Source organism: Gadus chalcogrammus, chromosome 18 (genome assembly GCF_026213295.1).
Source record: "Gadus chalcogrammus isolate NIFS_2021 chromosome 18, NIFS_Gcha_1.0, whole genome shotgun sequence".
Taxonomy (NCBI): Eukaryota; Metazoa; Chordata; class Actinopteri; order Gadiformes; family Gadidae; genus Gadus; species Gadus chalcogrammus.
Window position 1 is genome coordinate 15,572,392 of NC_079429.1, and position 17,454 is coordinate 15,589,845.

At 45.5% G+C, this 17,454-nt stretch overlaps 1 protein-coding gene across 2 annotated transcripts in view; it reads right to left on the reverse strand.

Annotated features, from left to right (window-relative positions):
* vti1a (vesicle transport through interaction with t-SNAREs 1A) overlaps positions 1-17,454 on the reverse strand; it is a 116,288-nt gene that overhangs the window by 75,948 nt on the left and 22,886 nt on the right. For both annotated transcript variants that reach the window (XM_056577037.1, XM_056577038.1), the window contains exon 5: positions 5,314-5,398. In XM_056577037.1, coding sequence (XP_056433012.1) covers positions 5,314-5,398 — 85 coding nt within the window. The remainder of the gene's footprint in view (positions 1-5,313; positions 5,399-17,454) is intronic.

The following is a 17,454-nucleotide window of genomic DNA, read 5'->3' on the forward strand; positions in this document are numbered from 1 at the left end:
ACCGGCGAGAGAAAGAAAGACTGAAGAAGGGAGAGAGGGAGGGAGAGAGAGGGAGAGAGAGGGAGGGAGAGAGAGGGAGAGGGAGAGAGGAAGGCCAGGCGGAGATGGCGGGGGAGAGATAGAGTGGTGGGGAGCGGCGTGCGCTCTCTGTTTCCAGGCCACTCCAGCGCTCGCGGACGCCCAGCAAGACTCAAAGACGCTGCCGGCATCAAACAGGGAACCGTGGCCACTTTTTTTTTTTTTTATGTTTACGACAAATATTTATTTATTTCCCCGGCCCACCCTACTCTACTCTACACTCACACACACCCTGTGCCACAAACACGTAAACACAAGCGGCTGCATAAGCGCACAAAAACACACACACACACAGTTTATCTTTTTGTTTGTCAGCGTCCTGCTACCTCTTCCTCCCTCGGCGTGTTGGAGATGGGTGCTCATCACACAGTCCCTGCACTGCACACAACCTGCGCCTCACAAACAAACACCACACACACAGCCTTTTGCTTTTCATGCCACGGCAGCTAGGAATCAAACCGCTGTAAAACAAATTGATGTAGTCTTTAATAGGGCCCCGACACATCATCACAGGGGCCTCGGGGGCCCGCCTCGGTGACAACTGCAGCGCTGCCTAGCTTAGCTCTGCACTAGCTAATGCTTTGACGGTTCGCTCAATGATTTATCAAAAAATAAATAGATAGCCAGACGGGAGCGCGCAGAGAGAGAGAGAGAGAGAGAGAGAGAGAGAGAGAGAGAGAGAGAGAGAGAGAGAGAGAGAGAGAGAGAGAGAGAGACTGTAGAGTAGAAAGGCCAGTGGATCAGGAGCAAGGCGCTGGCAACTTTGATTGACAAGGTCTAATCAGCTTATCCGGGTGCTAATCAACTTGATGACCTGCGGTGCAGCTCTCTACCTGCCACGCCGTGAACTTTGGGCCAGTCGGGGGTCCCCCTGGGGGCCGGGGCCCGCACTCTCCTCGCTCTCTGTCTGTCTCGCTCTCCCTCTCTGCTTATCTAAATGGCGGTGAAATCAATCCCCAATGAGCTGTTTTCATTTGGAGGCATCGATCGCGATGGCCACCGAACACAGGGACCGTCGCCCTTGGAAGATGCCGCTCTCATCGCCATGGCGCCCTAGCGGCTCTTTAAGATGCAGAGCAGCTAGCTTACCGCCTCCTTCTTAGCTCTCTGCTAACCCTGCTGCCTTCCTCTGGCTAGTGCAGCACAGCCTTACTCTGGCTAGCTTGGTGCATACTTTTGTCTAGCATAGACTCACTCTGGCAAGCTAGCTGCTAATCTCTGGCTAGCTAGTTGCTTTCTCTAGCTAGCTTGGAGCCTTCCTCTCGCTAGCGACTTGTTTTTGCTCCAACACTATGATTATACCCCCGACACGCGTGTGTGTGTGTGTGTGTGTGTGTGTGTGTGTGTGTGTGTGTGTGTGTGTGTGTGTGTGTGTGTGTGTGTGTGTGTGTGTGTGTGTGTGTGTGTGTGTGTGTGTGTGTGTGTGTGTGTGTTTGTGTGAGTGTGTGTGTATGGTTTGCAGTGAGAAGAATGAATGAGGTGTGATTAAGCAACCTTTTAAAAGTTCACGGTGACAGGATTTGAAAAAGGGGGACTTGCTCAGCATCTGTTGATCTTAGATCGTCAAGAAGTATTGTTTGGAGTTTTTTTTTTCTTTTTGCAATTATTTGTTTCTTGTTTCTTTTGTAACATGAATAATAATAACTCGTTCTCAAAAGTTCCTCTCCTGTGTGCCTTGACCCAGCTTGGTTCAGTCTCTACTCATTTTACTTGGTAATGGACAATCTCTTGGAATAGGTATGAAAGGCTACACACAATATTTCAAAATTAATGAACATGGAGAATTCTGAATTTCATTAAAACTGCCTCGACCCCTGCTCTTTGTAAAAAATACAAACATACGGCTTGAACATAATTAAACTAGTGTACAGCCACAGGAGTCAAAACTAGTGAAGCAGTCTTGTTTTACACTTTTACGCATGTTTTAAACAACAGAATCGGTAGAATCAGTAGCAACATGGTCTGTTTAGTGTGTAAACCCTTTAGGTATATATAAACGTTTGATTTATAAAGTATGTTTAGTTATGTACGGTCAGGTATTTATGAACTGCAAAGAGTAACTGAACGATGGAGATCAAATAATTATACAGCTACAGCAGGTCAAATTACTGTGCGCAAAACAGTTTATGAAACTAAATCTCTATATGGTATCAGTGGACTATCATCTGCAATAATCATTAAAACAGATACTTAACTCAAAAGATAATCATCTCAAAATTAAATATCCTACAGGAGAACAGAGACGAATATTGACATTTTCATTGCTGCAGTCCATTTGCAAATAAGCAATCGAAAGATCTTTCAACCTCCTCAAGAACCTTTTTCTGAAAGCTACCAAGTCTCTGATTACAGACCAGGCCTGCCTCCAAATTTGGGCATCAGCCCCCAACCCCCCCTCACTGCATCCCCTCCCATCCCATTTGGAGCGTCTTTAACAGGGTTAGCCCTGGGGTCCACACTGCACTAACGCAGGGGCCCTTTAAAGTGTGCGCGCTACAAGCTGATGAAGTTGTATACTTTATTTATGAGACAAACAGAGGAGCGCTAGATTCAAGGGGGGGGGGAGCCGGTGGTAAATATCTCCCTGGGATCCTCATCAATTGGACGGCTTGCAACGCCTTTTGGCAAACCCTTTGTGTGATAAATACGGATGAGAATATATATAAATAGATATAAATCGAGTAAAAAGTAGATGTGCAAATCGGTAGATAAAAAGTCAAATAATGAATTCAGTAAATAACATAGCTTATAATAAATGATTGAATTAACTTTTGTCATTCTTATTCTTCTATGTGGCCCAGTAGTGCCTGGTGATTAGACATCTCACCGTTGACGGACGGAGGAAAAATGAATGTAAAAAGGAGGAAGTCTTTGTTCCACATCTACTTCTTTGAAATAGAAAATGCCCCTCTCCCTACAGTGCGTCCGTCCCCCGCCCCCACCCCCCCACCCCCGTCACAGTGGAGAACAGAGACGATCACCTTTGAATTTCTGCGCTAACGACCGTTTTAGCCTCCCTGTGTTGGGAGTGTCCGTCTCAGAGCTGTAGTGGTTAGCAAGGACACAAATACACCAGTCTGACTGGAGACCTTTAACCAACCACCCAACCAGATATATACACAAGCATATAGGTGGATGAGTTCATGGATGTATGAACATACACTCAAATTAATGTTTACATATATATATATATATATATATATATATATATATATATACTCATGATACCAGTGCTCTTTTTTGATTGTTGTGATTTATTATCAATTGCCATCAAAACTGTATAAAATTAAATATCTATTTCTCTATCTTTGTGTATATAAATATAACCACATATATATATACTGAGAAACGTAGATACAGTTAGGGGATTGATAGTTGATAATAAACCACACCAATCCAAACGAGCAGTGGTGCCGCTGCAACACTGCCGGAGCCAGTGTGTTGTGAGGCCTTCGTCTGCCCGGCGCGTCCCCCCGACACAGAGCGTGTTCAGGGTGTGCAGCGGAGCGCGGGGTGGTGCGCCGGGCGGCCAGGGTGAAGACAAGAGGTCAGGGATTAAACCCCCGCGACTCAAGGGCTTCCCGAAAACGCGCCGTCCACAGCAGGAGCCGCACGGGGGCCAAGTATGAGCGAATAGCGGGGGGGGGGGCCCCGGCGTCAAACAACATTGTTCTAAGCTAGCCATGCACACTCTGGAAGAGAGGGGGTTAGCGGCGCCGGCGGAGGGTTCAGAGGGCGCCCGGACGGGGCTCGCGCTGAAAGGGAAGCCTCGGCGCCCTGGAGGTAGCCTTCGCCGCCGACGCTGTGGCCGGTCCGTGACCTGCGTCCCCGCCCCGGCTCCGGTGTCACCACATCAAAACCCGGCCACTCAACTGCAAGAACACACGGCGGAGCTCGGGGCTGAAGGCTGCGGCTCTCGCAGGAACCAGCACGCCACAGAGGAGGAGAGAGTGGATATGGCGTGATCGGGATCGTAAGCGAGGCGGGATCAGGATTGGGAAGGCGCGTCTGAAAACAACACTTTTGGGTTTTTTAGGGGCCCGGGTATTGCATATTGTATTTATGAATATGTGAATGCGGGCCCCGGAAAGAACATGAAAAGCTGGTGGCCTGCGTGCAACCCTGCCTTGACTTGAATTATTAAATCTGTGAGCCAGCCACCTCCCTATTATAGTGTAAATTGACAAACTTTTGGAAACTGCATCGGAAAGCCGAGAACGGCGGTTGATACTTGAAGAAGGGGCTTTGATTTCTCTCTGAGGAATACGCTCTGCCTCCATAATGCGAGAGGACTGACAACACGAGAGAGACACGGGAAATATGCTAACCGCTTCAATCTATTCAAGTTCGAAATTAGCCTTTTTCTCCTATTTTAAGATATAACCTTACCTTGATAACAAGCGAGGGGAAAAAAACATGATTTGTGTCTGATTGTCTTTAGCTTTTTTTCAGACATGGTTTATTTAGAGGCTGTTATTACAGTTGATGTTTATTTTCTTCCGGAGGAACGCTGACTCTGGTTATTTCCATAGACCTGCTGTCTGCAAGCATGCAAGAAAATCACACGCTCACAAACACACACACAAACACACACAGGCAAACAGACTCACCTCTGAGCACGCACACACACACACACACACATAAACACATGCACATCCCTAAACAGACACAAACACATCCGCAAACATATGCGAACAGACAAATGCAACACAGACACACTAGTAGCCCCAGAAATAAATGCATGAATTTTCTTGGGGTGGTGGGGGGAGGGGGGGAGGAATGGATGTGAGCTCACTATGTCGTCCATACACCTCTCCCTCTCTCTCCCTCATCTTTGATGTTCTCCTGAAAATGTCACCAGTCGTCAAGGCACGAGGTGGGATTTCTTTTCCCAAACCCCATCATACCAAGCTCCCCTACACACACACACACACACGCACACACACACTCAGACACACTCCCCCCACCAAATACACGATTACACTCACACACACAGGTCTGTGTATGAGCAAGACAATTTGCTGTCGCTCGCTCTTCTCCGCCACTATCTTACCCCACATCATCTAACCCCTCCCTCACCCAAATCCTTCACAGAAATACACCCACACAAACGTATATATGCATCACTGTGTACCACACACCCACAGTTGAACATCACACACGCACACACGCACGCACGCACACGCACACGCACACACACACACACACACACACAAAAACCTCCAGTGGACTTACCAGTCTCCACGGCTATCTGGTACCCAGCCTCCAGCCTCCTGGAAGATCTCTCCAGCTTCTCTGTGTTGTCCAGTAGATGGGCTCTCTGTAACCACACAGAGGTACCAATAAAGTTACAAGGATCCAAACTGATACACAATGCAAACCCGACTGACAGTTCATCATTTCTGAGGAGGCAAAACCTGTTGAACAAGGGGTTATGGACGGATGGATGGATAGAGAAAAAGACAGACAGCTGGGAAGACAGACAGGCATACTGGTACAGAAAAACAGAGCAGTTTGGCAGGTGGACATACAGGCAGATTTGGAGACAGGCAGGCAGTGAGACACACAGACAAGGTGGTGGTGACATTAATGCAGAGTCCCTCGCAGTGAACAACGGTCTTTGTCGTGGTAACAACAAGAGACCATTGCAGGCTCAACCTGTAAACTGCATCACTGTCACGGTGTGTGCATGAGAAAAACGTGTGTGTGTGGAGCAGGTGTGCTATTAAGGTCCATCTCTCCCATTGCATCCTCACCCTCCTCTGGTCGGTTATATAATAAAACTTAGGTTTAAATTTCAAGGATATAGCTTGAAAATAATAATAATAATAAAGAAAACACAGAGTTCAATATGAATCTATTCACACCGATGCATTCATGGCGATATTACTCGATGGGGAATATAATGTGTCTGCTTCGTGGCCAAAGCCTTGACCTGTGAGTCAGCTTCAACAGGTCTCTCTCTACTTATATGTCCCTCTCAGGTACCCATACCGAATGCATCGCCTCAGAGCCGTTCAATGCAACAACCTCAACAGAACAAAGCAGTGCTGGAACACTCCCCGCGTAGAGAGAGAGAGAGAGAGAGAGAGAGAGAGAGAGAGAGAGAGAGAGAGAGAGAGATCCAGGAGGGCCGGGCTGGCCCTGACCGGACCCACTTGACCCCAAGTTTGGACGATAGACGTATGAAATCTAATCGTATCACGCTAAAGCAAAGACTGCTTTGGCTTCATTTCATGCCCAAAAAATAAAGAAAATAAACACAAGCACTAAATCAGGTAGTAGAGCCTCCACTGGGGGTCGACTTCATATCTATAATCGAGCAATAGACGGCATGATGAATGTCTCTCCACCACAAGAATCTCACACCCTGGTCCCCTCGCTTCCGCTGCCTTATTCATGGCGATCAACAATGGACAAGGTTGTCCATTAAAAGCCCTGGATTATGAGACGCATCAAGAAATGCCGGCTCTTGAATTGTTTATTTATTGGGGCTGTTTTTTAAATGTGCATCAAGTTTATTGCAGAGGACTCTGGAGAGAAACCACGAGACCTGTTGATGGAAAAAGTTCTGGTCGCTGACAATATCGCAGTCGAAAAACACACAAGGAGTTTGTTTCTGTTCTTTCCACCGCTGGATTCCTCCACGAGGCACGCAGATGCAAGAGAAAAGCCCAAGCGTTTAATCGATGGCCTTGGAGTGTTCTGCAGAAGATGTGACATCTTCTTTTATTACCCATGTCTGCGTGGATCCTCCGCAGCCAATTACCCAGTCAGTGCTTCAACATAGCGGGCCTGACACAGGGTTCATATATGAAGGTGTGCAGATAAAGGCTCGCGTTTCTCTGTTGCCCTTAAATATGTCTTTGTTTGGTTACCTTTATTGTAGTGTCCTAGGTAAATCAAATGAAGATGATAATGAAAACGGGTTGTTGATGAATGGGACAGTGCAGGCATGGGATCGGAATACATGGAGAGCCATTTAGTATTGAGGTGTTTCCATGTAAACTCCAGCCACGGTATGATTAATACAATTGACCTGTTTGGTATGGGCTAATCATATAAAAGTAAAAAAATAGGAAAAGCCCTAGTTTTATGTTTTATGTGCATCTATCCAATTGTATACAGATAATTTTCTCATTGAAACAGTAAACAGAAGCACTTCGCTCGGTCGGAATTGTATAATGCATGTTTTTCACTTTCCTCCTTACAAAATACCTTTATGACCTGTTTTAATAAAAGCTGTTTTCAAATGTACGCAAATCCTTTCTGAGCTCCAAGGAATCCAAATATCTCACAGATTTAAGAAATATGTACAACCCTGCAATCTTTAGGCACCATTTTATGTAACTAATATAATCAATAGGGTTATGATGACCTACATTGGATGATCTAGTTTTGTGTGAAAAAAACAAGAAGGTTTTTTACCAAGGTCACCTCCAATGAACAGCAAATTTATTTTACGCTGCCATTCCAAACTGCCAAAACAAATATTCTGCAGTTCCCAACTCAAACATTTCCCGACATTTTTGATGACCCTTCTGATTTCCTAATGTTAACGCATTCTGAACTATCAGAGGTGACTAGCTTGAACGTTGAAAAACAAGCAGATGATTGACAGGAGAAGGCTTCTGATCAGCCTATGAGGAGGCGGCAGAGGGGCGGGATCAATCTCCGGCTGTCACACACGCAGACCCGATAATCACTCAGAGGAAACCAAACTGAGACACAAAATAAGAAAGAGGGAAACAAGTCAATGACACTTTTTGAAAGTTTGACAATCAGAGAGGGATGGGAAAGGAAGAGATGGAGGGGAGGGAGAGGGGAAGAGAGAGACGGGGAACGATATAGAGAGAGTGAGGGTAGAACTGGGGTGAAGAGATGGAAGGATGAGGTGATAAAGAAAGAGACCTGCCTCATCTTCCCTTGCTAGCTCTCATTTTTTTCCCTTCTCGCCACTGACAGATGTCATTTAAAATTGCAGTGATGTGTTTTAATAGTTGAAGGAATGGCAGAAATGGGTGGGTGGATGGATGTATGGTTGGAAGGATGGGTGGCTGGGTGAGTGAGCGAGTGGGTGGATGGATGGTTTGAGAGATGGGTGGATGGATGGATGGCTGTTGGAATGACTGAGTGGGTGGACGGCTGGTTGGACGACCGGTAGAGGGACGGCTGGCATCAGGAGACGACGCAGGGTTGGCGTTTGTGAAGATGCTTGTGCAGGAATATTGGGTTTGGCAATCGCACCGGCGGTGTTAGCATTAGCTCTTCCCCGCTACTGGGAGAGGAGAGGGGGTGCCGGGCTTGAGGTCTTTTAATGAGCCCCTCTGGAACAACCGAGGGTAGCGTGTTGGCATGCAATGCTTAAGCTAATGCACCTCGACCGCGGTTGGCGCGGCGGTGTGTGCGCGGCGCCCGGAGGCGCGCGGCAGCCCGAGATACTGACAGTAGAAGTGCTCCGTGGCGGTGGCGGCGGTGGCGGCGGTGGCGGCGGCGGCGGAGCTGGTGGTGGTGGCGGCTTCAAAGCGCCGCGGTGATTAGCATGTTATCATTACCATTCGAAACACCGCTCTTCCCCCAACTCCCCCTCGGCAAAGGTGACACGTCTCGCTGCGGCGGCCGGCAGACGAGCTGCGACAGGAAGCCACTTCAAAGCTGCCCCCCCCCCCCCCCTCTCTCCCCCACCCCCCTGAATTTCCCTCCGTTTTCTACCTCATTCTGTTGTCTTTCAGGGCAGAGAGAGCGAGAGCAAGAGAGCAAGAGAGAGAGAGAGAGAGAGAGAGAGAGAGAGAGAGAGAGAGAGAGAGAGAGAGAGAGAGAGAGAGAGAGAGAGCTGCGTGGGGGGGGTGGCGGCGTTGGCTGGCTGGTGGCGGTAACACCATATGTGCGTGTGATCATTAGAATAGCACGTCTCGGGGTTTGACGGTGACAACACCTGAAGGAAGGGGTGAGGGTTCGCCTTGCACATCTCCGGGGATGGTACGCTGGACGACCCCTGCCTACTGGAGAGATGACGGGGTGACATTGTGAAAAGTAGTGGGCAAACAACTTGTTTAATTAAAACTGAAAACACAATGCAGCCCGTTTCAGATGTTGCCAGTCGGTACTGATGTCTGTGGTGTCGCTTTGACAAAAAGAAAAACACCACCTTCTGCCGAAAAACAACGGGACTCCTGCCGGGGAACAGGTTTGTACCGGTTTGGACCGTTTCTTGGAACATAAACAAAAGGTAAAAAAATACAAAAAAGGGTTGGATCGCGTTCCCCGAACACCCACCACATCACACATCCTGTTCTACCGACGCCAGTGACGCTGCAAATTAACCAGCGATATGAACAAAACCGGTTCAAAAATGACGAGCGACTGCTCTTTCTAAAGTTGCAAACAAAATGTTATTTAGACATATATTATGCTTGTTTACAAGATTGGTTCAACATCCATGGCTTCCATCTGTGGACATGGTGCCGATCAATATCCATCCATCATCTCATTCAATCAATCAATCGAATCAATCAACCAATCAGTCTAGGTTCCCCTTCAATTCCATGATTTTTTCCGTTCCAAGAACAAACAATTTCCAAAGGAAATGAAAGTGCCAAGCGCTCTTCCAGGATTGCGTTCGCCAGTTATCAACAAACTCCCCTCCTACAGGAAACAGCCTCCATCAATAATAACACTCCCCAACAGGAAAGCTTCAGCACAATCAGAGAGGGGAGAATGTAAAATGGCCGACGTTTCCATAACGAACAGCTCCTACAGTATGTATTGAGGCTCGACCCCTACGGATCTCCTTGAAGGGGCCCGAGGGAAGGACGATATGAGGACATATGGAACAATCCACTTAGATAAAGTAGCCTCCCCACACCAACACACACACACACACACAAACACACACACACACACACACACACTCACAGCCCTACATTGAGCGTGACGCACGTGAGGACTGCTTGCCTCAAGCTTCTCAAAAAAGAGGAAAAAAACAAGCCAGGATCTTATCGAAATGGTATCTCGTCATCCGGTGCGGCAGTCTTCCAGCGACAACGCAATAAAGAAGCATAATGGTGCGTCTCGTAGGTTCACCGGCGTGAAGCCCTCTCACTTGTTTATGAATGTATGCCTTTTTATCTGACACCTACATTCTGAACAAAGACCTTCTTAGAAGCCGCCAAAATGAGGTTTTTTTGTTGTGCCTTTTAGTGCAGGGAAACACTCGGCGGTGCAAAGTTATTAACGGCACCCCCCCCCCCACACACACAGCCCCCCGGATCAACACAGCTGCAGCTCAAAAGAAACTCTCTCTCTCCCCTCTCCTTCCAATATCAAACACAGACGGTTACTATCGCCATTTTCCAAAGTTCAGATGATTTCCTTATTATTTCAATGAGGGCGGGGGAGAGAGTCAAAGTGAATAACCATGACGGCTGCGTTTCGGGGGCGACCGTGTGATCTTTGCCGCCGTATGTTTGGGACTTGTAATACGAGGAATTACAAGTGTCAAACAGCTGTGAATATAAGTGCTAAATATTTAAACATGTTTTCCAGCTGAAAGAAATAAAAAAATAAAAAGGGTATAGTTTTTTTTTTTTGCTCTTCTTGAAGCGCGCGTGTGTGTGTGTGTGTGTACGTGCCGCCAGCCTTTGATTCACATGGAGAAGGAACAGAGAGTTGGATGGAGGGATGCGATGCTGGCGAAGAGTTGGTTCAATAACAGCAGATAATACCACGTGGTCCCCCGCAAACAGGAAGCACCCCGCCAAGGGTCTGGGCCCCTGATCCACGGGCTGGGGGGAAACCCTGGTGGTAAATAATGGAAAGGATTTGATGTAAAGGGAAACGGATGTCGGTTTACTGTTGGTGGTTGGCATGACCACATAGCTTGCGCCCCTGGAACGTATTGGTCTGCTGCGAGAAACAATGTATACAGACGGTTTCTTTGAGCAAAAGTGCTTTCAACTCAGACCCACGGTCTGGTCTAAGTGGTCATTTTTGCTGCTGCAGACATGCCAAACTACTGTGTGGTCATGGAGAGGTGGGATGTTGGTAATGAATGAAATAGCAAAAGCTACAAAACAACGTTAGGTAATGTTGACCCCCTGAATTCAATGAACCTAACTTTGTTAGGTTTATTGAAATCTGGTTGTCAACATTATATCACTAATGTTTCAAACTGATTTGAAAATTGATAAATAACAGCGACGAGCCATCAAGCAAGTAGCTGACTTTTGGCAGATAATCAGTTTGTGGGTTCTGTTGTTCCGCAAAGGATTTTGCCTGTTGTTAGCAGCCCAGGTTGATGTTTGACACGTCCAGATCAGTTACACGCATTAAAAAAACGAGTAGCTGGGGATCAATTGACATCCATTACATTCCAAAAGCGTGTTTAGCAGAAGCCCACCGCTGTATCTTTGAGAGCGCAGACAAACTGCCTGGGCTTTTTTCCAATAGCGCCCACAAACAAACAAATCCACAAGTTTCAGCTCTGTGTTTACTGCCACCGCGCATGCTCACGGACCTAGAGACTGAGGCAGTGCAGTTTAAATTCTGTGTGAAGATAGCGACCGCGTTATGGGCAATTTTACAATTCAGAATTCCGAGGACTGAGCGAAATTTCAATAAGGCGCGGGCGTACGTGAAGGAGGTTTGTTTTTTCCGATTGGAACGCAGCCTGAACATTCTGTATTTAAACGGCACTGCAAAGGGACTGGGAGAGCGAGGCAAGCGGCTAGAATTCCTGATTGTTCCGGTAATGAGCCCTGTGGTAAATTTGGGAATGAACTTGAGATATTTTATCGCCTTGACCCACCGGTTGCAATCTAAGGCCTCAGCGGGGTAAATGGGAAATTTGTGCGGGGGAACTGAGCACTATGTTTTGAATCAGAAGTGAATGCTGAGGCTGGGTTCCAAACAGTTAAAGAAACACGTACTGCTACACTAACCCTGTTGCTCTGCACTCAGGATTCAGAATCATCACCCTGGTCTTCACCACTGTATGACCTATATCTAAATGTTTGTGTTCCAAAGGGGGAATCGGAAATAAATTAACAAAATGAGTGCACATCATGGATGGAGACCGTAAACATTGTTAATTAATTACCAGGGTAATTAATTATTGCTTGGGGTTGGGGGGGGGGGGGGGGGGGGCAGCGTGCCATGTGTAGAACAACAGAAGGCCCGCGGCCGTTCTGTGGAGGGCGAGTGAAGGTCGAGGGCCAATAGGAAGGCAGAAACAAACGGTGAGTGACTTACCTCCTCGCGTAACTTTATCAGCTGCCACGCCAAAGCCAAAGACAGGGGAGGGAAGAGAGAGAGGAAAGGGAAATAGAGGCAGAGTGATAAACAGATAAAAGAGAATGACAGGAGGCAGGAGGGAGATCAGCCCTTTGCGTTTGCGTACGGAATTAACCTTGACGATTTATCCGTTTGCGTGTTTTTCAGCGTTTGGGTTGGGTAGGAAAAAGCCTGCACGACAAACGAATTAAACGAAGCTAAACACGCCACTCGCACGCCGATATTTGGAACAAACAAAAGATCAAGTGATGCGGCTGTCAAATTACAGAAAGCATAGGAAGGGATCGCTCCGCTCCCCGCGTCTCAACTAGCAACATCAAGGAAGAGGCATCACACAGTCTGATACGCCGCCGAAAACAGAAATACAACCACTTCCTCCCCTGCTGTCCATCAACCCTGATGACTTGTCAATATTTCATGTACATTGTGTATCTCGACACAGACGCCCGCTGGGCGGACGACGCACACGGAGGCATGTGAGGCCAGCCACGTATACATATATACATAAATACATAACATGCTTATTTGGGGACAGCCAAGGATCATGAAATATGAATCGGTGCATTAGCTATTCATTTCTGATGAAAGAGAATGGGTTATCTAAAGAGAAGTAGAAAGGGACAGCCATTGCCATTCTCGTGGCGGGGAGAAAAGAAGAAAAAACCCTCACATCTTTGATAACGAGTTAGACCAATCTAGGCAAGCCAATAATCCCATTTACTTCTTCATCAAGCCTTAATTGTAATTAAAAGGTTTTGGGCTTCCCCAGCTAATTCATAAGTGAGAGCCGTGAAAAGTCAATGATGGGTGGGAGGGTGGTTGGTGGGGGTAGGGGTGGTGCTGGAGCACTTTTGGCAGGGCAGGGGGAAGGGGGGGGGGGGGAGGGTGCAGGGGGCAGGGATACACTTCTTAATTTGTCAGCCTTTGCAGGTGATTTTCTTTATGTCATTTCTCGTGTGAGATTAAAGGTTGTGTGATCTGAGGAGAGGCTCACGGCCACTATTACCTCGCTCTCATCTCATCGCCGTAGCGACGGGTCACTCTGAATTCGACAGGATGGAGGGGTTTGCCGCGGTAACGGGTCAGAACTCAGGAACAGCGTCCATGAATTATGGTCTTGATTGTCGTGTGAGACGTTTAAAGGGGAGGATTTTTCTTTTTTTAATGGCTTGGATAGCCTTATAAAGTGTTCACATCCTCCTCTATGTTCAGAAGAACGTCATGACTTCAAAGATGTTTATTGACTGTTCCCATTTTAGTAAAAAAAAATGGGAATGGTAGTAATAAAATATGTTAACATAGACTTCTTTTGAGACATTCATGCTTTGTTATAAATCCACTTTTATTTTGTGAACATAACACAAATACAGATTTCTTCTTTAACCCTAATTTAGAAAAAATAAGATTGGACCATTATGAGGACATTTCTCAAAGAAATACCATATATATAAAAATATATATATATAAAATGGGTTTTAAAAAAAATAAATGATCACCAACACCTTAATATACAAATTAAAATTTTAAAAGCATTAAAAAAGGCTGTCTTGTTATTTAAAAAGGACTAAAGGTACAAGGGGTCGACAAACCCTTTCTTGTGTCTATGAACGCAAAGCTCAAAATGGCCTCCCATGAGCATATATTACGGAAGAGGCCCAAAGTTTAAAACTACACCATAGAGTAGAACATTTGCGGCTTGAACGGGCCCAAAAGCCTTCACCTCTGCCCTGAAATCGGACTCAATGAGTCCTCAACAATCCACGCTGGAGCTCATTTGTGCTGCTCCACTGATTGCAAATCCGCTCAGTGGATTCTCAGACACAATGTGTGGGGTTTTCTCCGCACAATGGCTCCTCTCTCCTCACATTTTTTAGGTTTGCGTTTTTTTTTTGTTTTTCTTTGGCATCGTAGTCGGGAGCCGACTTGGCTCCGCAGTAACAGCGGTAAACACTGGATTGTTTTGTGGCTGTTGTAATTACTCTCTCACCACCGACAGGCTCCTGTGTTTTGGCGATTCCTTCGCCAGTATTCAAAAACTGCACTGCCGCAATTTCCTTTTCTGTTATGATAATCAGCATTTTTTTTTTTCAAACAAATGATTATTTTTAATCCAATACAGAATTTGATACAAGTGGTAATCTGTTTCCTTTGTAGTGGGTAAAATCTGGCCCATGCCGGCTGAAACCAGCAGTATCTCTGGTGGCCAAGCCTTCTGCTGTGACTGAAATCGAAACTATTCCATATAGCATTTGTATGTGTGTGTGTGTACGTGTGTGTGCAGCTTTTGTGGTGTGTATGCACCAGTGTGTGTGTGTGTGTGTGTGTGCCGTGTGCATGCGAACACATTCATGTGCATTATCGCCTGCACGCGTGTGTGCACGCCTGTGAGCATGTGTGTGAACATGCCAGCGTGCATGTGTGTGTGTGTCACCGTGTGTACATCTACGGGTGTGTGTGTTGCAGCAGAAGGAATAAAAAGAATGAGGGAAGAAGCATGTGTTATGAAGGCAGCTCAGCGCATTATAAGAAACAGTGCGATAGCGCCAAATCAGTCTCTGTCCACACACAGATAACGAATAAATACCCAACTCTATTAAACCCTCCTTTGGCCATTATGGAGGGGCCAAGGCGGCAGTTTGTGAACTCGGTGGCTGCTTCCCATTTACTTAAGTATAAATCCTTACCGTGTAGCCGCGGATTGGGGGCTAGTAATGATCTGCCGAGCCAGGCCTGTACCAAATGATCGTGACCCCTTTCAGATCGCCAGGAATTAAATTGACCGCCTTGCCCTGCCTTAACTTCCCTACCCACACACACACACCTTCAAAAACACACAAATACACACACACACACACACACACACACACACACACACACACACACACACACACACACACACACACACACACACACACACACACACACACACACACACACACACACACACACACGTCGCCTTCTCCCATGTGTTTGATTAAAGAAAATATAAGAAAGTTGAAAAGGGAATTTAAATTGGTTGCATTCCCCTTCCTGCGAAGATATGATAGGATTCTTTAGTTTATAGAAATCAAGAATTTGTGCTAGAGATGTGGGAGATTTGTTGATCTATTTATTTTGCAGGTGCACTTAATTATTTTTAAGTCCCAAATCGTCTTCCCTTGACCTTTAGTAATTTGTGTGTGCGTCTGTGTGTGAGTGTGTGCGCGGTGTGTCTTTGCGCGCCCATCACTCATTAGAACAATTGCTTAAAAATACATAAATGTATCATTCACATAAAACATAATATATGAAGTGATCCTTTTAACACTGAATCTTTTAAATAAGACTTCTCACCATTTAATTCGTTTGACATTTTGTGGCCAATATTTTTCAGCATATTGGATACTTTTTTCGTACATCTTTTTGTACAATAACATTCCATAAACATATACAGATATTGTATTATTTGTTAGGCTGGTGGGGTTTTAAATAACTTTATTGTCCAAGGACACAAGGTCTAGTCTGTATATTTATTTTCCAAACATAACTACAGTCACAAAGTTACTAATATCAACTGTCCTGAATAATAACCACTTATTTTGCTGCTTTTGTATTTAAGAATCTTGGCACAAACGTGTCCAAAAAAAAATCTCAAAAAAGTTAAATAAATGTATGAACAGCTCAATATTTAGCTTGTTCGTGTACACATAAGAACCGCTTATGAAGTGCCACAGTGCTAATATCCTTGACACAAAAACAACTTGTATTGAGCATTGTTTTTAAAAAAAGGCAAAGTTAATTTCTATTTACCAATTAAATAATAAAAAATATTGAATACCACCGATCGCATCCCTGTCAAATCTGAATAAATAATTAACCAAATGTTTTTCCCCTTCAAAGTTGTGTACATTCTGTGTTTATGAATAATCCATATTTTCCCTTCAATGAAAAGGAAAACAAAAGTGTAATGAAACGCAGGTCATTATCCGAGGGCTCCTTTGACATGGTTGAGATGGGAAGCCGTCACCGTCTCAAAACCTGACAACTCTGCCAGCGACGGCAGCGTCGTCTCCAATGCCGAGAGAACTGAATCGCCAGAATCACTCTGACGTCTCGCTAATTTATCCCAGAATATGCATATCAATTACACATCTCCGCTCAGCCATACATATGTTCCTAAGATGTGCGGGTCACGGGTCAGCATTGAAATGGTAATCAGAAGGAGTTCAAAAAAGAGAGACAGAGAGGGAGAAGGGAGAAGTTTATTTAGCTTAGCTTGACTGTGAATAATTTAACTGTACTTCTGCAAAGTGACAAGGGACTAAATGCACAAATCTGCATTTTATTGTCCATTTTTTCCTTTCAGTATTTTTTTTCCCATTGCTACCACGCGTGACAAGGAACTCTTATTAACATGTGTATGCTGCTGTTGTTCTGTATGGGTGCATATATGTGTGCGTATACATGTGTGCTTTAGGAAGACGGTAACTGTGAACAGACTACAGTAAAGGTGCATAATTAGTCAAAGGACGCATGGTCAGAGTTGAGACCGGCTGGCTCTGACTGGCAGCTGTGCAGGTGAGTGAGAGAGTGAAGAGCGTCTCTAGACCAATCCGCTGGCGTTTTGATGTGCCACTTCACACACTTGTTCAAAACAATATATATGTGTTTGTGAAAAAGAGAAGAAAAATTATACGAGGCTGATTTGGGGCAATTAAGATCAGATTCGGAGATAGCCGTTTTATTTCATTTATTTCCCTCTCTGCTCCTCCACCCCCATCAGGGCGGTTTTAATAACCGCTGTGAATAAATCACGGGCCTTGTTTTGAGGGGGCTAATTTCTGTTGTTTTTCTGCCGTCATTGTTGTCACAATAGCAGAGAGAGAAGATTGCAGCGTTTTCAGCATTTGTTGTTTTGTATCCCCGAGTTTAAAGAGCTGATGCACAACACTCAAATTAAATGTCAATCACTCTCTGCTTTTATATTGTTGAAACATTAGAGATACTTGTCATATAAAATTGTGCAGAGTAATATGATAAAAAGATTTTTAAAGATCATTTGGCGGAAAAAGAGATTTCCTTCGTATGGCTAATTCTCAACGGCGC